General features: G+C 37.2%; 4 protein-coding genes across 4 annotated transcripts; 2 read left to right on the top strand and 2 right to left on the bottom strand.

The window, feature by feature from the left end:
- The first annotated feature begins 841 nt into the window (after positions 1 to 841).
- On the top strand, positions 842 to 2746 carry LOC110697929. Its single transcript, XM_021875333.1, has one exon. It carries the CDS (start codon positions 842 to 844, stop codon positions 2744 to 2746), a length of 1905 nt encoding a protein of 634 aa, XP_021731025.1.
- A 6888-nt stretch (positions 2747 to 9634) lies between these two features.
- On the top strand, positions 9635 to 12614 carry LOC110697842 (pentatricopeptide repeat-containing protein At3g57430, chloroplastic-like). The gene has a single exon (XM_021875241.1). The coding sequence runs from the start codon at positions 9731 to 9733 to the stop codon at positions 12413 to 12415; it is 2685 nt and encodes an 894-aa protein (XP_021730933.1). The 5' UTR covers positions 9635 to 9730; the 3' UTR covers positions 12416 to 12614.
- A 1209-nt stretch (positions 12615 to 13823) lies between these two features.
- Positions 13824 to 15092, bottom strand: LOC110697885 (monothiol glutaredoxin-S1-like). The gene has a single exon (XM_021875291.1). It carries the CDS (start codon positions 14979 to 14981, stop codon positions 14658 to 14660), a length of 324 nt encoding a protein of 107 aa, XP_021730983.1. The 5' UTR covers positions 14982 to 15092; the 3' UTR covers positions 13824 to 14657.
- Positions 15093 to 20368: 5276 nt separating this feature from the next.
- LOC110697883 (monothiol glutaredoxin-S1-like) lies at positions 20369 to 22064 on the bottom strand. The gene has a single exon (XM_021875290.1). The coding sequence runs from the start codon at positions 20995 to 20997 to the stop codon at positions 20689 to 20691; it is 309 nt and encodes a 102-aa protein (XP_021730982.1). The 5' UTR covers positions 20998 to 22064; the 3' UTR covers positions 20369 to 20688.
- Positions 22065 to 23239: the final 1175 nt, after the last annotated feature.

Here is a 23239-nt window from a genome sequence, read left to right as displayed (position 1 = left end):
ATCTCTCTTTGATTTTTAAATTCTAGGGTTTATGTTGGTGGTTTATAATTTTTTGGAATTGTGGTTAAAATCTTGATAATGTTGAGTTGTTAGTGTTAATAATGTTGAATTGTTAGTGTTGATATTGGTAGTGTTGATATTATTAGTGTTGATAATAGTTTGAATAATGTTGAATTGTTGTTGTTGGTTATGTTGAAAATTGTTGATAATGGTTGATAATTATTAGTTTTTGAACAATTGTCATAATCTACATTGTTGTGTAGTAATGGTGATTTAAGGGTTCTTAGTAGTTATTTTGTAAAGTATGTAAACATTTTTTGTTTGATTGTGGTGATTTAGGGATGGTTTAACGTCTTTAAGTAAAATGTGTTTTGGTTGTTATGTAGAATATGGCTGGACAAAATGTAATGTTGTTATGCTGGTGGGAAGGTGAAATTCTGTGCGATGGATATGTCTCCGAGTACAACACCGCGTCCCTCCAAGTGCCCTCAAACCACATTCCATTGAATGAATATGGGATGGGATCTTTCAGTCGAATGCTGTAGGACGAACAATTTCACATGCCGTTAAGTTCTCATACAGCTTCACCAGTACATGCGGGGGGATGTGTGACAATGTTCGGCCAACCCGGCCCTTTGTCATCGAACACCGTGGCACCTTCACCGATGCAATTGCATAGTTATTGCCCTATGCATGATGATGTTCAAGCATCACCGTACCGTCTCGAGAAAAGCCAAATCATTTTGATGATATTGTGAATAATGAATTGTCGGTGTATGATGTGTATGCGGAAACAAATTATGAGGACGAGAACGAAGAGGAGGATGATGAACCTGCATAGATGGAAGTTGGCGAGCCCTTGGTTAGAACTCCCATACCTTGGTTCAGTGAGGTAAACGAGAATTATGAAGTTGATCAGTATTGGGCCGAATCGGGTAGCCATACATCGTTTGTTCCCGAGGGAGAATTTGAGAAGGGAATGTATTTTGAAAGTAAGGAAATGCTTCAAGAAATGGTGAAGATGTATTCTATACAGAAGAATCAATTCTACACCACAGTGACCTCGAATGATAGTGTCCTTCATCTGCGATGCAAGAAGAAATGTGGTTGGATGCTACGGGGTACCAAATCCAGTGAGCACTCGCGTGGTTTTACCATAGTCACGTACAAAGGCCCGCACCGAGAAACATGTGTCACTGAAGTACTATCTACTGATCATCCACACTTGGATTCGTCCATAATAACAGAGTATGTGAAATCCTTTGTGCGGAAAGATCCGTCCTTGAAAGTTGAATTCATACAGGAACCAATCTCCAAGCAATTTCATATCGATGTCCCGTATCAGAGAGTGTGGTATGCCAAGAAGAAAGCTATAGTTGAAATATTTGGGGATTGGGAGAGTTCTTACGGCAGACTTTCGCACTTCATGCAAGCACTCCTACGGTCAAACCTGGGAACATGTGTTGTATGGAAACACAAAGCTTTGGTGGACGGTGTGTACTACAACAACATGGAAGTGTTTGAACGAGTGTTTTGGGCCTTCGGTCCTTGTATCGACGACTTTAAATATTGTATGCCTGTAATCTGTATCGATGTGATGCACTTGTACGGGAAGTATAAAGGAACAATGTTGGTTGCTACAAGTGTTGATGCAAGCTTCCAAGTATTTCCTCTGGCATTTGCGGTGGTTGAAGGGGAAAACACTTCCAGTTGGTCTTGGTTCCTGGGTTGTGTTCGGGATCGTGTCACGCAACGGGATGGCCTCTGTGTTATATCTGATCGACATCCTGGGATCATTGCAGCAATGAATGATCCTAATGTTGGATTCACCCGGCCGCGAGCCTATCACAGGTTTTGTGTCCGCCACATAGCTTCTAACTTGAAGACTCACGTGCGAAGTAACGACATGAGAGATATGTTCAAGGCTGCGGCGTACCAAATGCAGGAAAGAAAACTTCAAGCTGATCCGTGTTTCATTGGTGAGGCATGTACCAAGGCCATGGAGTACATTGCTCAAGTCCCGTTCACTATGTGGTCTCTCTTTCACGACAATGGTCGCAGATATGGGATATGTACTACAAACTTCTCAGAAACATTTAACAATGTGTTGAAGGGAGCTCGGTTTCTACCAATCATGTCCCTTGTCAAGTTAACCTTCCACAGAGTTAATAGGTATTTCACTTTCAGAAGGGAGTCTTCCGAGGCTAGGTCTGATCAGGGACTTCCATACACCCCAAAGGTCATTGCGATCCTGGAGAAGAACACCGCAAAAGCCATATATCATAGAGTGGATGCGTATAATCGCCGTTTGCATATTTACCAAGTGATAATAGAAAGGGGAGAGCGATTTGGTAGTAAAGGAGGCCACAAGCATACTGTTAACTGGCAGTTGAGAACGTGTACATGCAACAAACCGAAGATATTCCACCTCCCATGTTCTCATGTTCTAGCAGTCTGTGCGACGTATTCACTATCGGAGCGGCCATGGGTGGACCCTTTGCTGCAATCGGCCGCCTACACGAACACCTATGCACCACAGTTCTGGCCTATCCCCTATGAGACAACCTGGGCACAGTACGTAGGCCCTAAACTCATTCCGGACGGCACCATGGTTTGTGGAAAAGGTTGTCCAAGGTCTAAGCGCATACGCAATGAAATGGATGACACCAACCGGCCCCCGACCAAATGCATTCGTTGTCACCAGCAGGGTCACAACCGAACTACTTGTCCATCTAGACCGACGTAGGACCTAAGTTTATATTTGTTATTTGTTGTAGTAGTATGTAGTAGTGTTATTTTGATTATTTTGTACCAGATTTTCTAAAGTCTGTAAAATTGCGGTCACTTGGATGATTAATATTTTCTACTTTGGATGTTGTTAGAAATTTTCAGTCTTTGCCTTTAAATCGTCCACCTTATGTTAAATTGCTATTCCAGTTATTGTATTGATGTTTGGCATGTAACGTTTTCAATGAACAGATACCATGGACGGACAGGATAGGACAACCGGACCCGTTGACCGTTCTGTCCTGACTCTATAACACACACATCGGAGCGTCGACATATGGAACCAGACGGTAATATTTCACCTGTTACTTTTCTGGATTTATTGATGTACTATCTAATATTAATTACAAACGGCCAATACTTTTTCAGGGTGACTTAGCGAAGACATTGGGTTGCAGGCACTACACTACCCGGGTTCTGGGCGGCTGGGTGGTAGATGAACGCTGTCTTGCGTACGTCGAGTACGCTGGCTTTGGCAGTATTCATCGAATGGGGTTCAGGGAGATCGACCGAGAGCTTGTCACTGCGCTAGTGGACAGATGGAGGTAGGAGATGCACTCCTTCCATCTACCAGTTGGGGAGGCGAGCGTTACATTACGGGACGTCGCGATACTGACGCGCCTTCCTATACATGGGACTGTGGTGATAGGATTTGCGATAGTCGATCCCGTTGGTTTGGTAGTCCGGGTTCTCGGGGTGCAGTTGGGTCCCGACGATATTAGGGACTCCAGGTTGAGGACCGGCTAGTTACGAGATACTTTCCGTGCCATGCCTGCGGACGCTGATGACATCATAATTCAGAGATACGCTCGAGCATACTTGTTCCTGCTCATATCCAGCGTGTTGTTCGGGAACAAGAGCGGGAGCCATATGCAGCTTATTTACCTACAACTGTTAGACCACGACTGGGATCATATTCGTGGATACAGCTGGGGTAGTGCCTGTTTAGCGATGTTGTATAGCCACCTGTGTAGAGCCTCACAGAGTGGTGCACTTGAGATCGGTGGACCTCTGATCGTGCTTTAGGTAACCAACCTAATTTTTCACAAGCTATTTAGGCAATGACTAACGTCATACTTAACATAGTTTTGTATTTTGCTATTGCAGTTATGGGCTTAGGAGCACATCCACGTAGGAAGACCAGGTAGGCCTACTGTACATCGTCGGGGGCAGCAGGACCAGGATGACCAGTATGAGCCGTACATCGCTCCACCGCTCCCTGCAGCTTGCACATCTACTGGATCATCAGGCAAAGTGGCGTGCTAGGGTCCCCTCTATTTGTTTCGAGGTTGTGGAGAGTCACCTACCCGACCGCGTCATGCGACAGTTCCGACTACGCCAGCCTATTCCCCAGCATTGTGACACTAGTGTATGTTGTCACGGCATTGACCGACGGGGAAAGGGGGAGATAAACTGGTCACTGGAGCATTGGCAATTCCTTCAGCTATAGCAGCAACGGTTGGATTATGTCGTTCGAGGTGATCTGATGCAGGGCGTTATGGATCCTCACGATCCGTACATGGTGTGGTACAGGCGTATTACACGCCGTTTCATTAACCCCAGCTACACACCATCGTCCACACATTACCATCCAGCATATGACATTAGCGGATATGTGAGTTTCTTTTATTCTACTTATTGTCCTCATTTTTTATTTTTTTTATATATCATGTAACTGACTGATCGATGATTACTGCAGGCGGCGGATATGGTGGCGATGTTTGATGCACTGTCACTTGCCCTTGCAGACGGACCCACCAGATCCCAAATCGAGCGGATGCGAGATATGTCCGTGACTTCCTTACAGAGACATGGTCACGGTTATCTCGTCCACCAGTGGGATGGACCCACCAGACAACGTTTTATGTTGTACATAAGACGCTGTCGTTTTATGTGTTTATTAATTTTTTTTTCTTTTTATTTTATAAAAACAGAAATTATAAATTTTTTTTTAAAAAAGTCAACAACTAAAAAAACTGTCCCAGACAGAGTTTTTAAATTGAATTTTTTTTTAAATTTTTTTTAAAAAGCTTAGTTTGGTAAATACTTTTGCCACATAACCATTTTGGTATTTATTTTGTCAATTGGGCTTAGTTTGGAGAAAAAGTCCGTTTCCATTAGAGGTGTCAAAACTTCCGATCTATACGAATTTAAAAAATATTTGATTCAGATCTTGACTCATATGAATACGATAATTCAACATGGCTCAAATTTGAACTTAGACCACTCTCAATGGTGAGCAAAAAAAAAATGTCCACCTACTATCTCTCTACCCATTTTCTCTCTTAATAAATCTGTTTTGTCCATGGGCAAATTTTTTTCACAATTTCTCTCCCAATGGTGAGCAAAAAAAAAATGCTTGTCCACTACTATCTCTCTCTTACTTTTTCAATACCCCACCATTACTTTCTCTCTCCTACACAACACTTTTTTATTTATTAATTTCATTTATATTTTAACAATATTACTCCAAATAAATAAAAACTAGTCTAAATTTGTGTAACTTTTTTTTTTTTATTTGTGTCTGATTTATCGTTAAAATAAAGAATATGAAGGATTTATGGTATCTCTGAAATTATACCAAAATATACCAAAATGCATGTCTATTTATAGAGAATTAAATTTTATGACCGTTGATAATTTTAATTTTGTTTTTAATAAATATTTATTTCAGAATTTGCATTACAAAAAATATAACCATTGCAAATTGTGGGGCCCACCAGAGCACTATTCATCTTAAAAAATGCTGAAGTCTTGGCATTTTCAGAAATGCTCATGAGCATTTTTGGGCTTTTTCTCATTTGCTCACCATTGTAATGCATGAGCAAATTTTATGCCTACCCAAAATGTCCATAAGCAGATTTTTAGCTTACCATTGGTAGTGCTCTTAGAACAGACCCAAAATACATTACTCCGTACTTCGTAATCCGTACCAGGAAAGTAATCCTGGGCACCGTGCCGTGCCGGGCCGCGGGCTGGTTCGTGCCGTGCCGGTCGTGCCGGCGGGCCCAGGATTTCGTGCCGTGCCGTGCCGGCCATTTTCACAGGCCAGCCCACGGCACGGCACGGCCCTCGTGCCTGGCGGGCTCGTGCCGTGCCGGCCACGTGCCGGGCTGCGGGCTGGCCTGCGCGGGCTGGTGCAGTTTTCATTTTTTTTTTTTTTTTTTTTTTTTTTAATGACAACATTATTAATTAATAAGTTTATAATGTATATAAGTTATAAAATTATAATTATAAGTTTTATAAGGTAACTTATAAGTTTATAACTTATAAGTTATAAGTTATTAAGTTATGAATTTTATAATTATAAGTTGAATATTTATGTTTTATAATTTGTATATTCAATATTTATATTTATATATTTACTTTATACTATTACTTTAAAATTTAATGTTTATGATTTATTAGTAATTGGTATAATTTTATTTTTTTTTTAATATGAATTTACAAATTGTAACAAAACGGGGAAAAAAGGCAAATTGGACTTTGGATGTGAATAATGCGTACTTTATATTATTATTACTTGAGTTGAGAAAATTGTACAATGATAACAATGATAAAAATCATACAATGATGGTATTAAACAAAAATTGGAAAATGATAAAATTGATATTTTTAAAATCGTACAATATACAATAATTGTCTATTCTTCTTCTCCTTCTTCTTGCTCGTCTTCGTCTTCGTCTTCGTCTTCGCCTTCGCCTTCAAGGTCATCGGCTAGTTGCATAGATTGGGAACTAGCCGAACCCGAACCGGAAGCGGAGGTTCCTTCTTCGTTGTCGTTGTGGTCGTAAGAACGGTCTTGTGAGCGATTTTCCGCATCCAACCAATCTTTGAAACACATGCACATTTCTAGTGTTTCGGGTTTTAGACTTGTTCTTCTATCGTCTAAAACCCTTCCGGATGCGCTGAAAGCTCGTTCGGAGGCGACGGAGGAAACTTGGATAGCAAGAATGTCTCGTGCCATTGCCGCCAAAGTTGGATGCTTCGAGCTTTGTTGTTTCCACCATGCAAGGAGGTCGAGGCTGTTTATCTCATCGTCGTCCATGCCTTTGGTGAAGTCGTAACTCAGGTACATCTGCAACTCCGAGACGTCGCTTTGCGTTCTCCTGATTGATGAATCACCTGAAAACCTTGAAATCAAGTTAGTAGCTTGTGAAAATAAATGTTTGGCCTTCTTACTTACGTTTTTAGATGGTTGGGAAGGCCCTGAGCGAGGAACGGTGCCATATTTGGCTTCATAGACTCTATAAAGCAAAAAACTGATCCTTCACATTAGTCTTATAGTTTTCTACATCATCGTCAAGAAACATGCATTGAAAGTAAATGTCAACTAACATAAATGTGTTTTCATACTTTTGCCTAGGATCTAATATGGAAGCAAAAATATAAATCAAAGGAATCTGACTATAATATTTACGCCACTTTTTTTCCATTGCTGGAAGATACTGATCATAATCACTTTGATCGCGATGATCAGCGAAAAGTTGGGCGAGTAAGCATGCATTAGAAAGAAAGTTTTGAGCACAAGGATTGTAAACAGTAGAAAAACAATACGTCATGTTATATAATAACTGTAAAAATTGCATATATCTTTCACAGTTATTCCAATCATCATCATACAAAGCATTTTGTGGAAATTTTTGGTTGTAAAATAATGTTAACGGGCCCTTGTACTCAATTGCCTTTGTTAACATGTCATAGGTGGAATTCCACCTAGTTGGGCAATCGGTTCTAATTTTTATTACCCTTATCTTTTGTTGTTTTAGAAAACTCTTCCATTCTTGGTATCTCATGTTAGAGCTATTAATAGACATAATAGCATCTCTGATTTTGCTGTAGTATGGGCCAATTGCCCGAACTCCATCCTGTACACATAAGTTAAGTACATGGCAAACACATCTAGTATGAAGAGCTTCACCGTCTAATAGTACATCGGTTAAGTTTTGTTTGATAAGATTAGCTGTGTATGTCATAGAGGTTGCATTATCAAAAGTCATAGACATCATTTTATCTCGAAGGTTGTATTCGTCTATTGCTTGCATTAAATGGTGAGCAATGTTAATGCCGGTGTGTGGGTATTCCAGCATTTTGAAATGTATTATTCTTTTTTGTAACATCCATTGATCATCTACCCAATGGCAAGTCACACATAAATAGTGATATTTATAACCACTATCCCAAGAATCGGCTGTTAAAGATACTCTACAGTTAAGGTTACTCAATTCGGCTTGTAACCGGACTTTGTACTCTAGGAAATTTTTCATTGCTGCGGAACGAACGGTTTTCCTAGAGATTCTTTTATGTTGGGGTTGTAGTGCTTTGTTAATGTAGGTGTTGAATGCGTCACTTTCCGAGAAAAGAAAAGGTTGTTCGGCGTGTACTATCATTTTTCCTAGTTCATCCCTATCCCTCTCATAGTTGTATGTAAAGCCGTATGGATGGAATTGGGAAATTTTGGGCTGGGTTGGATCACTAGCTGGTTTTGCACAAGCTTTCATGTGTCTAGATAAGTGTCCCGTCCCGTTTTTGGTAACTGCCGTGAATACACTATTACATGTTTTACATTTTGCCCATTGTTCACCATCTTTACTTAGGACAAAATAACGCCATACCTCACTCCTTCGGTTTTTCAAAAGTAGCATCTCAGTTTCGGTTAACCATTCATGATGTGTGTATTGGTTAGTAGGGGGACTAGTGGGAGTGGCAGTAGAAGGGGTAGAACCGGAGGGAATTCGGGTACTTTCTTGGCTACCTTGGCTAGAACAATAGTTTTGTTGATTACCGATATAATTAGGTGGAAATTGGTATGGTGGTAGTGGAAATTGGTTTAGTGGTGGTGCTGGAAATCCCGACGTATTATATGGCTCATAGCCCGGGGGGAAGTAAATGGGGTCATTGGTTTGACTCGTAATTTGGGGGCTCGTTGTATTTGGTGGTTCCCTAGAACTACTACTACGGATAAGTCGGCCTTTCCCCCTAGACCTAGATGATGGGTTGTTCGATGCCATAATTAACAATTAATTTTTTAATAAAAAGTGGTTAACTATAATAATAATAATTAATAACAACAATTTTAACAATAAAAATATCAATAATAATAATTAATAACAACAACTATAACAATAACAATAACAACAAAAATAAATAATAACAACAATTGTAACAATAATAATAATTAATAACAACAATTATAACAACAACAATAACAATTAACAACAATAATAATTAAACAAGATTATTCTAATAATAACAATAAAACAATAATAAATTTAAGATTAGTTTAGATCTTACAACCGTGCTTCAACGCTCCACTAATTACGATTACGAACTTTTTAATTTTTTCCGATATTAGGAAAATAATTAGAGAATTTAAGAGAATAATTAGAGAATTTAAGAAAATAAGGATTATTAGAGATTTAGAGAATATAAGAGATAAGAAGAAGAGATTGTGATTTTGTGATTTGGGAATGAAATGGAGGTGAGTATTTATAGAATTTTTGGCAAAAAACTAGCCGTTTATAGCCGTTTAACTAGCCGTTTAACTAGCCGTTGGCCCGCGGGCCGTGCCTGCGGGCCAGCACGACGGGCCTTGCCCGTGCTCGTGCCGGGCCGTGCCTGGGAATTCTCCACCGTGTCCGTGGCACGGAAGTCGAACTTCGTGCCGTGCTTGACTTCGGGCCGTGCCGGGCTGCTCCGAACGGCGGGCCGTGCCGGGCGGCACGCGGGCCAACCCGGCCCGTGCCCAGGTTTACAATGGACGAGGAGTAGGAGGGAGGAACGAAATTCATGCTAGGTTGTGAGGGAATGCCTTCTTACTGCTAGACCATCCGGGGGTCCCCCCGTGGTCAAATGATGAGGAAAGGATAAACCTTCATCAACTACCATAACTACCAAAATATTCCCAAAATTTGAGCCCTTAACTTTAAAATAATCCTCACCAATGTCCTCCTCTTTCACTCATTTTCTCTCTCCTACTTTACTCCCTCTTTCATCTTCTTCCTCTACTCTTTCTTCTCTTCCAACCCATCAAAACTTTTCATCATTGCTGCAAAAACCTTCTGCAACTCTAACTTCCTCTGCTCCATTTCAAAAATCCACTTCAGAAATCCTCTCTAAGCATTCATGGGTCGAAACCCTTCGTTCCCAAGCGCGTTCTGGGCTTCTCCTGGAAGCCATTGCCACCTACATTTCCATGTTAATGGCGGGTGTTGTTGCGGACAATTTTGTATTTCCGGCCATTTTGAAGGTTGCAGCAGACCTTTATGATTTGAATTTTGGGAAACAGATTCATACCCAGGTGTTTAAACTTGGGTATGGGTCGAATTCAACTACTGTGGATAATACCCTTGTGAATATGTATGGGAAATGTGGAGATATTAGGGATGCGCGTAAGGTGTTTGATAAAATGTCTGAGAGAGATCAGGTTTCGTGGAACTCGATTATTTCGGCTTTGTGCAGGCATGAGGGGTGGGAGGATGCTTTGGAGGCGTTTTGGGTGATGCAAGAGGAGAATGTTGAGCCTAGTTCGTTTACGTTGGTGAGTATCGTGTTGGTTTGTGGGAATTTAGGGGTTGTTGATGGGTTGAGGCTTGGGAAGCAAGTTCATGGTTATAGTTTAAGGAAGGGAGATGTGAGAACTTTTATAGTTAATTCATTGATGGCTATGTATGCGAAATTGGGAAATGTTGATTATGCAAAATCGTTGCTTTACACGTTTGAGGAACGAGATTTGGTCACTTGGAATACTATGATAAGCTCATTCTCACAGAATGATCGTTTCATAGAAGCATTGGAGTTTTTAAAGTTTATGGTTCAGAAAGGGGTTAGGCCGGACGGAGTAACAGTTGCAAGTGTTTTGCCTGCTTGCTCTCATTTGGAGTTGTTGCATTTAGGAAAAGAAATTCATGCTTATGTGATTAGAAATGAAGTTTTGAGTGATAATACTTTTGTGACTAGTGCTTTGGTTGATATGTATAGCAATTGCAAAGAGGTAACTAGTGGTCGCTTAGTTTTCGATAACACCCAAGTGAGAAATATAGCTATTTGGAATGCTATGCTAGCTGGTTATGCACTAAATGGACGTTTTGAGGACGCATTGAAGCTTTTCATTGAAATGCTTGAAGTTGCAGGGGTTTCCCCGAATCCCACCACTATGGCAAGTGTTTTCCCGTCCTGTGTTCACAGTCAAGAATTCTTAGATAAAGAAGGTATTCATGGATTTGTAATCAAATTGGGCTTTGACAGGAATACTTACGTACAAAATGCTCTATTGGATATGTACTCTAGGATAGGAAAGATTGAAATTTCCAAAAACATATTTGATAGCATGGAACAGAAGGATATTGTCTCCTGGAACACAATGATAACTGGCTTTGTTGTCTGTGGACAGCACAGCGAGGCTCTTCTATTGCTTCATGAGATGCAACGACTTAATGATAGTGAGGATGAACATGAGTATGATTTTAGAACTTTTCATAGGGCAAATTCAATTACTCTTATGGCTGTTCTTCCTGGTTGTGCTTCCTTATCAGCACTGGCTAAAGGGAAAGAGATCCACGCCTATGCCATTAAAAACAATATGGCATCAGATGTCGCTGTTGGAAGTGCATTAGTTGACATGTATGCAAAATGTGGATGTTTGAATGTATCGAAAAGAGTATTTGATCTTATGCCGAAGAAGAATGTGATAACGTGGAATGTGCTTATCATGGCTTATGGTATGCATGGGCTAGGAGAGGAAGCACTTAGTCTGTTTCGGGAAATGGCTGCTGAGGCTTTGCAGGGTAGTGACACGAAGCCCAATGAAGTTACAATTATTGCTGTGTTTGCAGCTTGTAGCCATTCTGGCTTGGTTAATGAAGGACTAGATCTTTTTTACAGCATGAGCGACAAATATGGAATTAATCCTACTGCTAATCACTATGCTTGTGTTGTGGACTTGCTTGGTCGAGCAGGGAAACTGGATGCGGCATATGAGCTCATCAGTAGCATGCCTGCTCAATATGATAAAACAGGTGCTTGGAGCAGTTTGTTGGGTGCTTGCCAGGTGCACAAGAATGTAGAACTGGGAGAGGTTGCCGCAAGGAGTCTTATTCAATTGGAACCACACATAGATAGCCATTATGTTTTACTTTCCAATATCTATTCGTCAGCTGGGCTTTGGGAGAAGGCAACAGAAGTCAGGAAAAATATGAAGCAGATGGGAGTGAAAAAACAACCCGGATGCAGTTGGATTGAGTTTGGTGATAAGGTTCATAAATTCCTTGCAGGTGATGCATTGCACCCACAAAGTGAGCAGCTGCATGGTTTCATAGAGGACTTGTCAGAAAGGATAAAAAAGGAGGGTTATGTTCCTGACACTTCCTGTGTTCTTCACAATCTTGACGAAGAGGAAAAGGAGAGTCTATTATGTGGGCATAGTGAGAGATTGGCAATAGCATTTGGCATCCTAAATACGCCTCCTGGATGTACAATTCGTGTTTCTAAGAACCTAAGAGTTTGCAATGATTGCCATACAGCTACGAAGTTTATTTCTAAGATTGAAAAGAGAGAGATTATTCTTCGTGATGTGAGGAGGTTCCATCATTTTAAGGATGGAGTCTGTTCTTGTGGGGATTACTGGTGAACAGTACTTCATCTCTTTCCCTTTCATATCCTCAATATACGAGATCCTCATCCTACACAATATGTATCTTTCATATTTTACTTTGTTGTAGAAGCTGTATAAAATGTATTATTTTCAGTTGTGAAGACTGGTTTGGAAAACTGGACATACAGAATGCTGTCAAAAATGTTGGTGCAATACAATCTTCTCATTTATGGTATCTTTTGTTTGTCTTCTGATTGCCATGCTTCTAAAATGAAGTTGTTTTCTGCTAATGTATTCAGGATCAAAATTTTGTAACCTCTTGTTTGAAAAGAACTACAAAATATATGAAAAAAAAGAAAAGAAAATCTGTGACAGTTTGAAAGATGGACTTTATTCTCTCTGCATATGATTGGGAAGTTAATATGATTATGTAAGCTCACAAGCCATGTATGGTAATCATGTATTTTCTCATTTCTTGTTGTGTAGATGTCATGGACAAAAGATAGAAACTAATGCATGTTTAAAGGTCTCCTTTAAAGGTACAATGCAACAGTGCTACTGCCCTGAGGGGAAAAATCTGCTACAGTAATACTTTAAAGCATCGAATCTCAGTCTCTTGATCCAAGAGCAGGTATAAATATTTCTTTTATTTATATTATTTAATTCCTTGCAATATTGCTAAAGGAATTTATGTCTAATGGTTGTGGCTTTATCTATAGTTCATATGCACTTTGGATTGCAGCCCTCTTCCTCTTTGATTTGTTTAATGGGCCAGATAATTGCTTATGGTATGCTTATGACTGGACAATGAAGCAGTGTATGGCTCTGTTATCTTCACCTGATTTATGAGTATTGAACTGACATATTTTTTACCTGTTAGTCTGATTTTATTATTGATTGCAACTGATAATTACTGATTGCAGCTGGTTTTTGATGATGAAAATAGAATTTTATTGATTAATACTGATTTTTGATGATTCTAGTATATTTAGTATATAAAAGTTATTGAGTTTAATTTGAACTTTATTTAACGAATTTGATTTTTTTCAAAGTTCAAACTCAGATAATTACTTTATTTAACGAATTTGAACTTTATTAAATCTTCACTGAGTTTCAGGTCATGCATGCTATGTCACAAATATTCCAATTATGATATACAACATTTTTTTTGACACAGATATACGATATTAACATTAAGTATTACTCTCTTCTTCTAAATTAAATGTTTGTGCATGTCTTAATGGAAAAATGTTATGCTTGGTTTGCACCCTAGGCTGCTCATTACTCTACTATCTCCTTTCAGTTTGTGACTTTTTGAGCTCATAAACTGTTGGGGTTGCTACAATTTTTTGACATTTATCTGAGGATCTAGGGAATCAACTCCTTATCAAAATCTTTGACAATTTTGATCGGACATGCCTGTATAAGTGGAATAAAATTAGTGTTACTTCAAGTACTGATGGAACATCAGCTTTGAGTCGCCTATTTTTCATAAATTTTTATAAGAGAAAGAAGATCACTAATTCACTACTCTATCTAGTTCTGAGTGTTAGCAATAAATATTTCAAAGAACCCAAACAAAACTGCACCTGGACGAATTAGAGAACACAGAGGGGTAGGAAATACGAATAAAGAGAAGGGAAATTCCAAAGTAACAATAGAGTTCTACATGATAGAGACTAATAGAAAATTTTGTTTCTTCCATTGATTGGAGCTCTGAATTCCTCTGTGCCAGTCAGTCTCCTATTCTATATTTTGCCTTTCAACATATTCTGGAAAAACAAGACTAATTTCTTTTACCTTTGATCATTGTTTTATGGTCCTTTCTGTTCTTTTACTGCACTGGCTGGGGGATTCTCCTCCCGCCCTGTTTTGTTGTTCAGATCTGGTTGTTAATATTCTATAGTGTGATAAGGGATATCTTCGTTCATTTTTAGGATGTGGCAACCTGGCAGAAGAAAGGGCGGAGAGGGGGGGGGGGCATTAGTAAAATTAAGCACAGTATTTCAGCAATTCAGCATTTGCCTTTTCAAACAGGACAAAATCTTCTAAACTTCATTATAAATGTCTATGAATAAGCTGTTGTCTGGTGAGTGGTGGTTCAATGGTCACCTTAGCTCATTATGCTAATTCTTGCTAGTACTCACTTTCCTTTTCCTTATCCTTTTTTCTAAATCTATATGCTAGCTAAGATTTAAAAAAAAGTCAAAAAACAGGTTTAAGAAAGGAAATCAAAAATTACTTATCCTCTCTTAATCCTAATCAATTGCTTGTATTATTAATTGGTTCTGTTCCAAATCCATATGGCACCAGCATCCATTAACATGGGTACGAGTTTGCCTTGGACTTGGAGGCTTATGACATCATTAGCCCCGCCTATGAGCTTTTGGCCTATGAACACAGCTGGTACTCCTGGCTTACACCCTAGCTTTTGTAATGCTCGATCTATTTCCCTTCCATTTGGAAGTTCATCCAGCTCATATACTGTTGGGTTTGCTCCGTAGCTGCTTATCAGTTGTTTCATGGAATGACTCATGCAGCATGAGCTCTTGCTGAAGATGACCACTGGTTTGTCTTCCACTAAACGGTTTACTGTATCCATGATGCAGTTACCACAGCTATGATTTGATGAGAAGGAGAGGTTTTAGCAAGATTAGTGATTCAAAATGTTGGTCTTTTGTTTTCTCTGTTTGAAAGACAAATGGTTCTTTGCATGTATATCAAACTATTGAAGTAAAGGCCTCTATTTATAGAGTGCTAGTCTAGCATTCCTAAGAGTTGTCTGATAAAGAATATGGTGCGGAGCAAAGTAGTCCCTTTCTATTCTTGGTTAAATCCATCGCTGGTGGATGATGACATTTTTCTCCTTTTTAAGACTTTTAACCCTACCTTGCATTGTATATCAACTTGTATATTAGGGCATTTTATTTAAGTAATATGCCCTGTCGCTCAAGGACACATGACGGTCTTGGTTTGTCTTATAAATGCCAGTACCTTAGTATCAGCAGCAACCTTTTATTGGATTGACAGTTTATAGGCAATGACAACCACCTAACCTCTATCCAATTTAACTTCAGAACAATTTTTCGTTTCTTTAATATATCACTAATTTTCTCCTAGGAAAGTTTATCATTTTTCATTTGTATGTCATTGTTCTTTTTTTCCCACTGCAGCAGAAAAGAAATAATTAGTCAAGGAATGGGACAAACTAGGAATGTAATGCAGGTCAAGGATTGGGTGTTACCAGTCTTACCATTGTAATCTTCCCTTAATGCTCTGGATTAATAAATCTCATAATAATTTAAATTGTTCTGTCTTACCCTCTTATAGACATTCTTCTGAATAACCTTTTAACCATTTTTCCTGTTTAGTTAGTCACTTAGTCTGCCTCATGCCTGTTAAGATCTTATAAGACTCCATATTGCACTAAGATTTTAGTACTAAGCCAAAATTAAGAACTTCAATTAAATCATATAGAAAGCTTTGTTGATTTCGAAAAACAATTTGCACACATTGAGGGTAGTGGAGTATTTTGTGAATACATATTAGCAGTCAGTTTGACCAATACATCTGCGTAGAAGACAAAATAGATTATACACACCAGATTTTACTAATAAAGACTAAAACCAGATTTAATTAATTGGTTTTAGATATTCTTGATCTGTGTTGATAGCTTCAAATTAATACAGATATTACTGAGATTCCATCACTTTTTTGTTACAGATATGCCTCATACTATAGAGTTCGTGAAAAAAATCCCTTGCTCAACATTCTGCTGTCTAATACTTGTGTAACCAGCTCAATGTATGCCCAAGGGCCAAAAAAAATTCCTCGCTTTCTGTGACAAGCTAGGGGCAACTGACCTCTTCATATATAAGAGATAGGTATTCTTCTATTTCAGAGATTCCCTGCGCTTCCTTTACTCTTTTTATTTATTTTTAATTTTTTCTTTCACTTTTTGGATAGATGAAATAAGAAAACAACTTAGCCATAACTTTTATCTGCATTTAATTTTTGCTTAACAAAAAAGTGTCTTGCATTTGGACTGTAAAGTAGAGAAACAAATTTGTCATGTCTACTGTCGTTTGTTCAATTGCAAATTACAGGCTGAAAAAAGCTTTGAACTTGATCACAATTATCAATTGGAAAAGTTGGTAAAAATAATCCCAACTTTTACGTATTTGCTTTAAATAATCCCAATTTTGGATTATTTTTAAATAATCCCAATTTTGGATTATTTTTAAATAATCCCAATTTTGGATTATTTTTAAATAATCCCAACTTTTTTTGGTCCCTAACCGATTACTAACCTATTATAACAGGTTATTGGAACATGTGGCATCACGTGATTTGTTATTTTTTTTTTTACATAAAAATAAGTTTAAAAATAAAAATATATAAATTAAAAAATAAAAACCCAGCCACTAATGCCTCCCTTTCTCCACCACTGCCGCCACCGCACTCTCCCATGACCACCACGAATACCCTCTCCTTGCGCAGCCACACCACCCACATCCCCTCCCAGCCAGCCATCGACACTTTCCCCTCCGCTTGCTGCCTAGCCCAAAAACCTTATCCCTCCCCTTGCCCAGCCTCGAAATTGCCGCACCTTTCCCAGCCTTGAAACCATCCTCTCTCACCTTCCTTAGCCACGAAACTACGCCCTCCGATCCCGTCAATTAACCACCGCCCTTTTCTTTCTCTCCCCCTCTCCATTTTTGACCTTTCGGTGCAGGGAGGAGGTCGGCGGCAGTTGGGTAAGGCGGGGAAAGGGAGAGAGGAGGTGGTTTGACACCATTGATGGTTAAGTGGTGGTGGCTAGGAGATTTGGTGGTTGGGATGGAGGCAAAGGGCGGTGGTGGGTATTGAGTGTAGTCAAAGAAGAGAAACAATAAAAATAAAAAAATAAAAAAACGGGTAACTCATAATTCGGATTGTTTAAAAATAATTCATATTTGAGATTATTTAAAGCGAATACATGAAAGTTGGGATTATATTTTACCAATTTGTTATTTATCACTTTTATCATCATGGCTGTAAAGTTGCCTTATCTTATTAATTAGTACTTTCTTCGATTTATAATAATTGCATCATTTAATGATGCACTTTTGCATTACTTTAACCTTAAATATCTTTAATTATATTCAACAAAAATTAACCACAATATATTTTACAATATAGATTCAGATTAAACCAACCACAATAAAAACAATGATATTGATATTGCCTTAAAAAAAAACAATGATATTTATTGCTATATACTTCAGTAATTAAACATGGTCACAGTTAATTTGAGAATAGTGTAAAGTCAATTTAATGAAACTATTGTGAAATGAAAGGAGTTTATTAAACTTGACTTGCCAGTTTAAATTTATATATGTACATTAAAAATGATGACTGCAAAAAGTTTTATATATTTTGACTTCTGGTTGCAGAAAATGGCCAAGTACGGAAGGGTTTCTGTTATTGTAGTTAAAGTAATCTTATCTGATTATATATTTAATTTATTTAAAATGAAAGAAAGAGAGATACAAGAACGACTCCTCGCATCTCATAAACATGACGATATGCAAGTTGCCAAAATTTGCAATCCAAACATCTCTTTCTAGCTTTCTAGAGAGCTTATTGGTGAATTGTTATAACTTTATTGATGCTCTGATGAATAGGATGCTACAACAAAAGGGATTCTTATTCTTGATCCTGAAGATAAATACTCACTCTTAATGTGGCATACGTGATATCATAATTGAAAAAGTTTACTTTTTCTGAAAGTATTCTTATCAATTCTGCTACAAAAATCATCTTCACTTTTAACATCAGATCAATGTATGCAGGACAAAACCTTTTGTACTCTAAGCTGAAGATCCCTGCTCGACGTGGCTTCTTCATATTGGTGGGTTTTTCCTTCTCTTTTTTAAATATTTTTCTTGATTGCTTTCTGGATGGAATAATTAAATTTGCTCAAAATCTGTAGAGTATGCGGAATTCATCTTGATTTCACCTTTATCTTAGTTTCTATCGTTTATAATGAAACTTTACGATTTGGAGTTGTAAACAAACTTGACTTTGCTTGTAGGAAAGTAACTTAACTGCCCATTTGGTAGGCGGCAAAAAATTGTGGAATCAGTAATGGGAGCATTTGTAATTTTGCATTGGGTAATCCGAATACATAACACTACCCTAAATATGTGTTTTTCCTAGAATATCATTATTACTCAATAAGTCAATACCACTCCTTCATGAAAACGAGTAATAATCAAAATCATGATGAAAAACATGTGGGGGTTGAGTTGCGTTACTGTAGACATTAGAACGGATCTTTATCTTCATAAATACACAAACATCTCGTCAGTACCATAAAGTCCTTAAAATGTCGTAGCCGTCAGCTGTATTGTAGATCCAACTTTGTATTGATAACATTTGGTTGCCAAACTAGCCTTGTATCAAATGTCATTTACTACACCATATGCTAGTTGGGGGCACTTAGTGTTATTAAGTAGGTTACAATGTTGAAATACTTGTGATAATGTAGAGTTTTAAATTGCAATCATGACGGCTGTGATTGCACCCACTAGTCCACTACAGTAATGTCTATGCATCACTGAAGCATACTTGATTTTGGTGTAAAGGATCCTCTTGATGTACAAAATTTTCCAACATATAGGCTGTATAGATCTGTTTCTTATTTGTATTAGTCTTATTGATTCGTTACAAGTCAATATACTACGTATAACAGTCCTGACTCCTGACCCTGTACCTTCACTTAAATAGATCACAATTCATCATTCTTTTCCTTCTCCATTCTCTTTTATGATTTCTACTTTTGAAAGAACCAGAGAAAGAATAACTTAGCTAGTAGCCTCCATATTTGCATCTCTCCCCTAGAAATCAACTCTTTACAATTTTTAATATTTTAGCTGCCTTATTTACTAATAACAGGTTTACTTTTTGTCTAATATTGCAATTATTAATGTATAAGGTGTAATAAAAAGAAAGAGCTGCAAATCTGTATCTTGCTGTTATTAAAATGCATGCCATTTTGGCTTGGATTAACAAATTGGAAATATTTCACCATGTCATAGTTTTCTCAAACCTTTATGTTTTTTTACTCTTATGTTTTAACCACTCCTTGAAAAGTTTTTTCAAAACTTTATTGAATTTTATTCTTAGTTATCTTTTAAACTCCCTTAATTTTTCTTGGATGCTCTCTTTTTCTCACTTTACTCACCTTTTTTCAAACTCTTTCAAATGGTTATTTTGTTATGTTATTTTATTATAATATCGTACGGTTTCTTATGACGATTCATGTTAGCCGGACCCAAATCATTTTGGGACTAAGGCTTCTAACATGGTTCAAAACAATATGACACAAGATATGAATTACTAACTGAACACTTACTTTTTAGCATGCTTCTACTATCCAGTACTCTACGTATCGAACTCAAAGCTTTGCTCATTGATATATGTTCAAAATGTGAGGCTATGAATAATGAAATATATATTTTGGATGACCATCACAGTTCGCCACCATGGAGTAGCGATCACTGAATAAGGATATAACTAGTTAAACTAGAATTTTTGGAACAGATCTGGATAACTGATAATATGGATTTTGTGTTCTTGAGTGTCTAATGTGTGAAATTCATACATTCTGTGTGATTTATTGCCTTTAGTTTTGAGTGTTAATTGTAAGTTCTATAAATATTTCAGCTTCTTTTTGCCGTTTCCTTCATCTATTGGCTTTGCCATTATGATTGCTCAAAACAAGTTCCTTTGTTTTGATGCTTAAGGTGCAGTGATATACCTGTTTGGTGGCCTGGGAAATTCTTTTTCCCCCAACTATGATCCTTTAATAGCAGCTTTCAGCAAAACATGTAATTATGAAATAAATGGAATTATTTTTTCTCATCCAGGTAAAACAGCATATGAAGATTCTTTAGGGGAGTGAACATCCACCTTTGCGGTACCATATTACATAAGAGGGATGAAGGTAAATATGTTGGCTTATGGTTTATATTAGACTTCTAGCTGAAAATTAGTTTAAAATGTTATAAAATTTGGATAATTGAGCATCATGAAAATGGAGGATTCAAACAAAGAAAGTGTACATGTACAAATGACTTTTTCTAAAGTTTTGGAAGTGTTGATAACATATATTACATTATAAATTATAATCATGATCTACAAAACTAGTTCCAGACCTGATTTAAGGGCTGAATTAGATAGAGGATTAAGAGACTCTTATGATGTAGAGAGTGGGTAAATAGGGGAACAAAAAATAAAGAAAAGGTTACAAATCTGATGCATCATCAAACCCAAATGGCCTTGGCTTCCATTAGGATTGGCACCAGTCTTCCTTGAACTTGAAGGCTGATGACTTCTTTAGCCCCACCAACATACTTCTGCCCGATAAAGACCGCAGGCACACTAGGTACTTGCCCAAGTTTTTGCAATGCAGTATCAATTTCATGTCCCTGTGGAGTTTCATCGAGCTCATAAACTGTTGCATTTGCTCCATAGCTGCTGATAAGCTGTTTCATTGAGTGGGACATACAACAGGAAGTCCTGCTGAATATCACCACTGGCTTTCCTTCTACTAAATGCTGAACTACTTCCATATTTAGAGACTTAAACAATATTGGGTTTCTTCTTTTGTTTTGATTTGGTGGAAGAGTGATGATGAGAAGCCTGAGATGATGTTATATCTTTTGAAACTTGTGAAAAGGCTATTGGTTTTGTGCTGAGTTTTCTGAGTTGCTACACCCTTCTATTTATACTACCCGGGCAACTAGTAAAATTCCTTACGTAGCTACCTTTAACTAAAAGGATAATAAGGAATTATCCTGAAATAATCCTTCCTATTTCTCAATGTTGACGCCTCAAGATTACAATGGGAGACTATGCTTAACATTTTTAAGCACTTTTTTTTTTTTTTTTTTTTTTTTTTTTTTTTTTTTTTTTGCGAAGTGTCATATCTCAGAAGTATCTTACTGTAGAAACCCATAAGTTTTGCTTCGGACTTAAGTACCTTCCCAAATCTCTTCCATATCTCTTTATAACTAGTTACATATAATCTAAGTGCAATCCTATGAAAACGAGAGGAAGAAATAAAGAAATGGGTGATTTTATTCATTGAGAAAGTGACTAACTACGAGACAGATTATTCAGAATCATTGAACTCATCATTTTTTGATGATGATCTGGTCAAGCCGATAGAACATACAGCAAAATGAATGATTTTTTTATTTTTTATTTTTTATTTTTTTATCTTATTACCATTTGTTTAGATAGAATTTCAATTTCATTTAAAACTATGTACTCTCTTTTTCCAGAATTAATTGTCACACTGCCCTAATTTCTCATATATAAGGTTTCACCTTTCACCACAAGTACACATGCCTTTTTTAATAGCTGCTTTATTTTCACATGTATCTAGCACTCCATTTAAGTGGGGATACGTTTGAAAATTTATGCGTGATTAATCTTTATCTAGCAAATGTAACATCTGTTTTCGATCGTCTCAAATTTCATATGTAACTATGAATTCTAGACTGAGGGAGTTATAGTTTTTACGTGTTCAGTTACAGGCTATAATCAAGAGTGACACATAGGTTTTAGATTAATTCATTTATTTTTGAAGTTATGCTATTTTCATGGTTTGATTTTATCTGATTTTGTTTAACAGCCACAAGTCTCACATTTATGCTGTCCTTATACTACCACGCTGTATAATTAAAACGAAGTTAATAATACTTAAGTCATATGTTTCATACACAAATTATCATTTGATCAACTTCATATTATTACATATCAATTTTTTCTTTCTGCCACTAAACCAATATTTGGTCAAGTAGTTGATTATTGCTCCTCGCAAATTATAACACAATCTGATATGATATGAGAAATTTACTGTTCCTTCTGAATATTCATTTGGTACGGCTAATCTGTGTTTTATCTGTTAGTTTTTCTATTTGCATAATAAGTTAGTATATAATCAGGGGATAAAATATGAACCAATACTTCGTTTCTATTCATTCTCAGAATAGTTCAAATTGTTGTAATATACAATATTTGATTCAAAAGTGATCAAGAATCTTAGGACTATTTCTATTGCTTCACAAGAGACCAAAAAATCTAAAGGTGGCCGTACTAAAAGTGGAAATTCATGTGGTCCAAAAGGCATTTGGTATGTAATTAGCATTGTACAAATTCGGGAGTAATTGCCTTATTTGTTATTCTCTCATGTATGGCAGGATTACAATATGCTTTTTTCTCTTTTTGTCTACAACTTTTCCACCACCTTTGGCTATGGAGGAGCCAGGTATGTTTATTAATGGTATGAGTATGAGGTTCTACAGGGTGTTCATTTATGCCTTTATAAAAGCCATTTATATGATTTCCAGTCCCCTATGATACCTTGATGTGGATTCAAGTTTCGAGTATGACCGTATGAGTACATATACAAGTGTCAATTATGTAATATATTAAGCATATACAAGTGTCTATTATGTTATATATTAAGCATATTAACATTGTCGTATAATTGGACTAGGGTGCGGGGTATAATGTGCTTGAAACATATTCTAATAATAAGATGAATTTTGTGTTAACCTTTCACAAACTTATTAATTCACATTTTAAGTTCACATACTTGCTATACGTTATGTTATTCCCATCTCCACCCTATACTTAAAAATTGAAGTTTTTGATAAGTTAGAAGCGCCAAAATACTATACATTATTCCCATAGCATGAAAAAAAAAAAAGAAAACTTTTCTGTAAAAAAAGTCATAAGCACTGCTTTAATAAAAAAATTCTTTCCAATTATGGCATCTCTAAGCTGATAAATTTTCACACGTTT

This window comes from Chenopodium quinoa, unplaced genomic scaffold (genome assembly GCF_001683475.1).
Source record: "Chenopodium quinoa cultivar QQ74 unplaced genomic scaffold, ASM168347v1, whole genome shotgun sequence".
Taxonomy (NCBI): Eukaryota; Viridiplantae; Streptophyta; class Magnoliopsida; order Caryophyllales; family Amaranthaceae; genus Chenopodium; species Chenopodium quinoa.
This window is presented reverse-complemented; position numbering and strand designations above follow the sequence as displayed.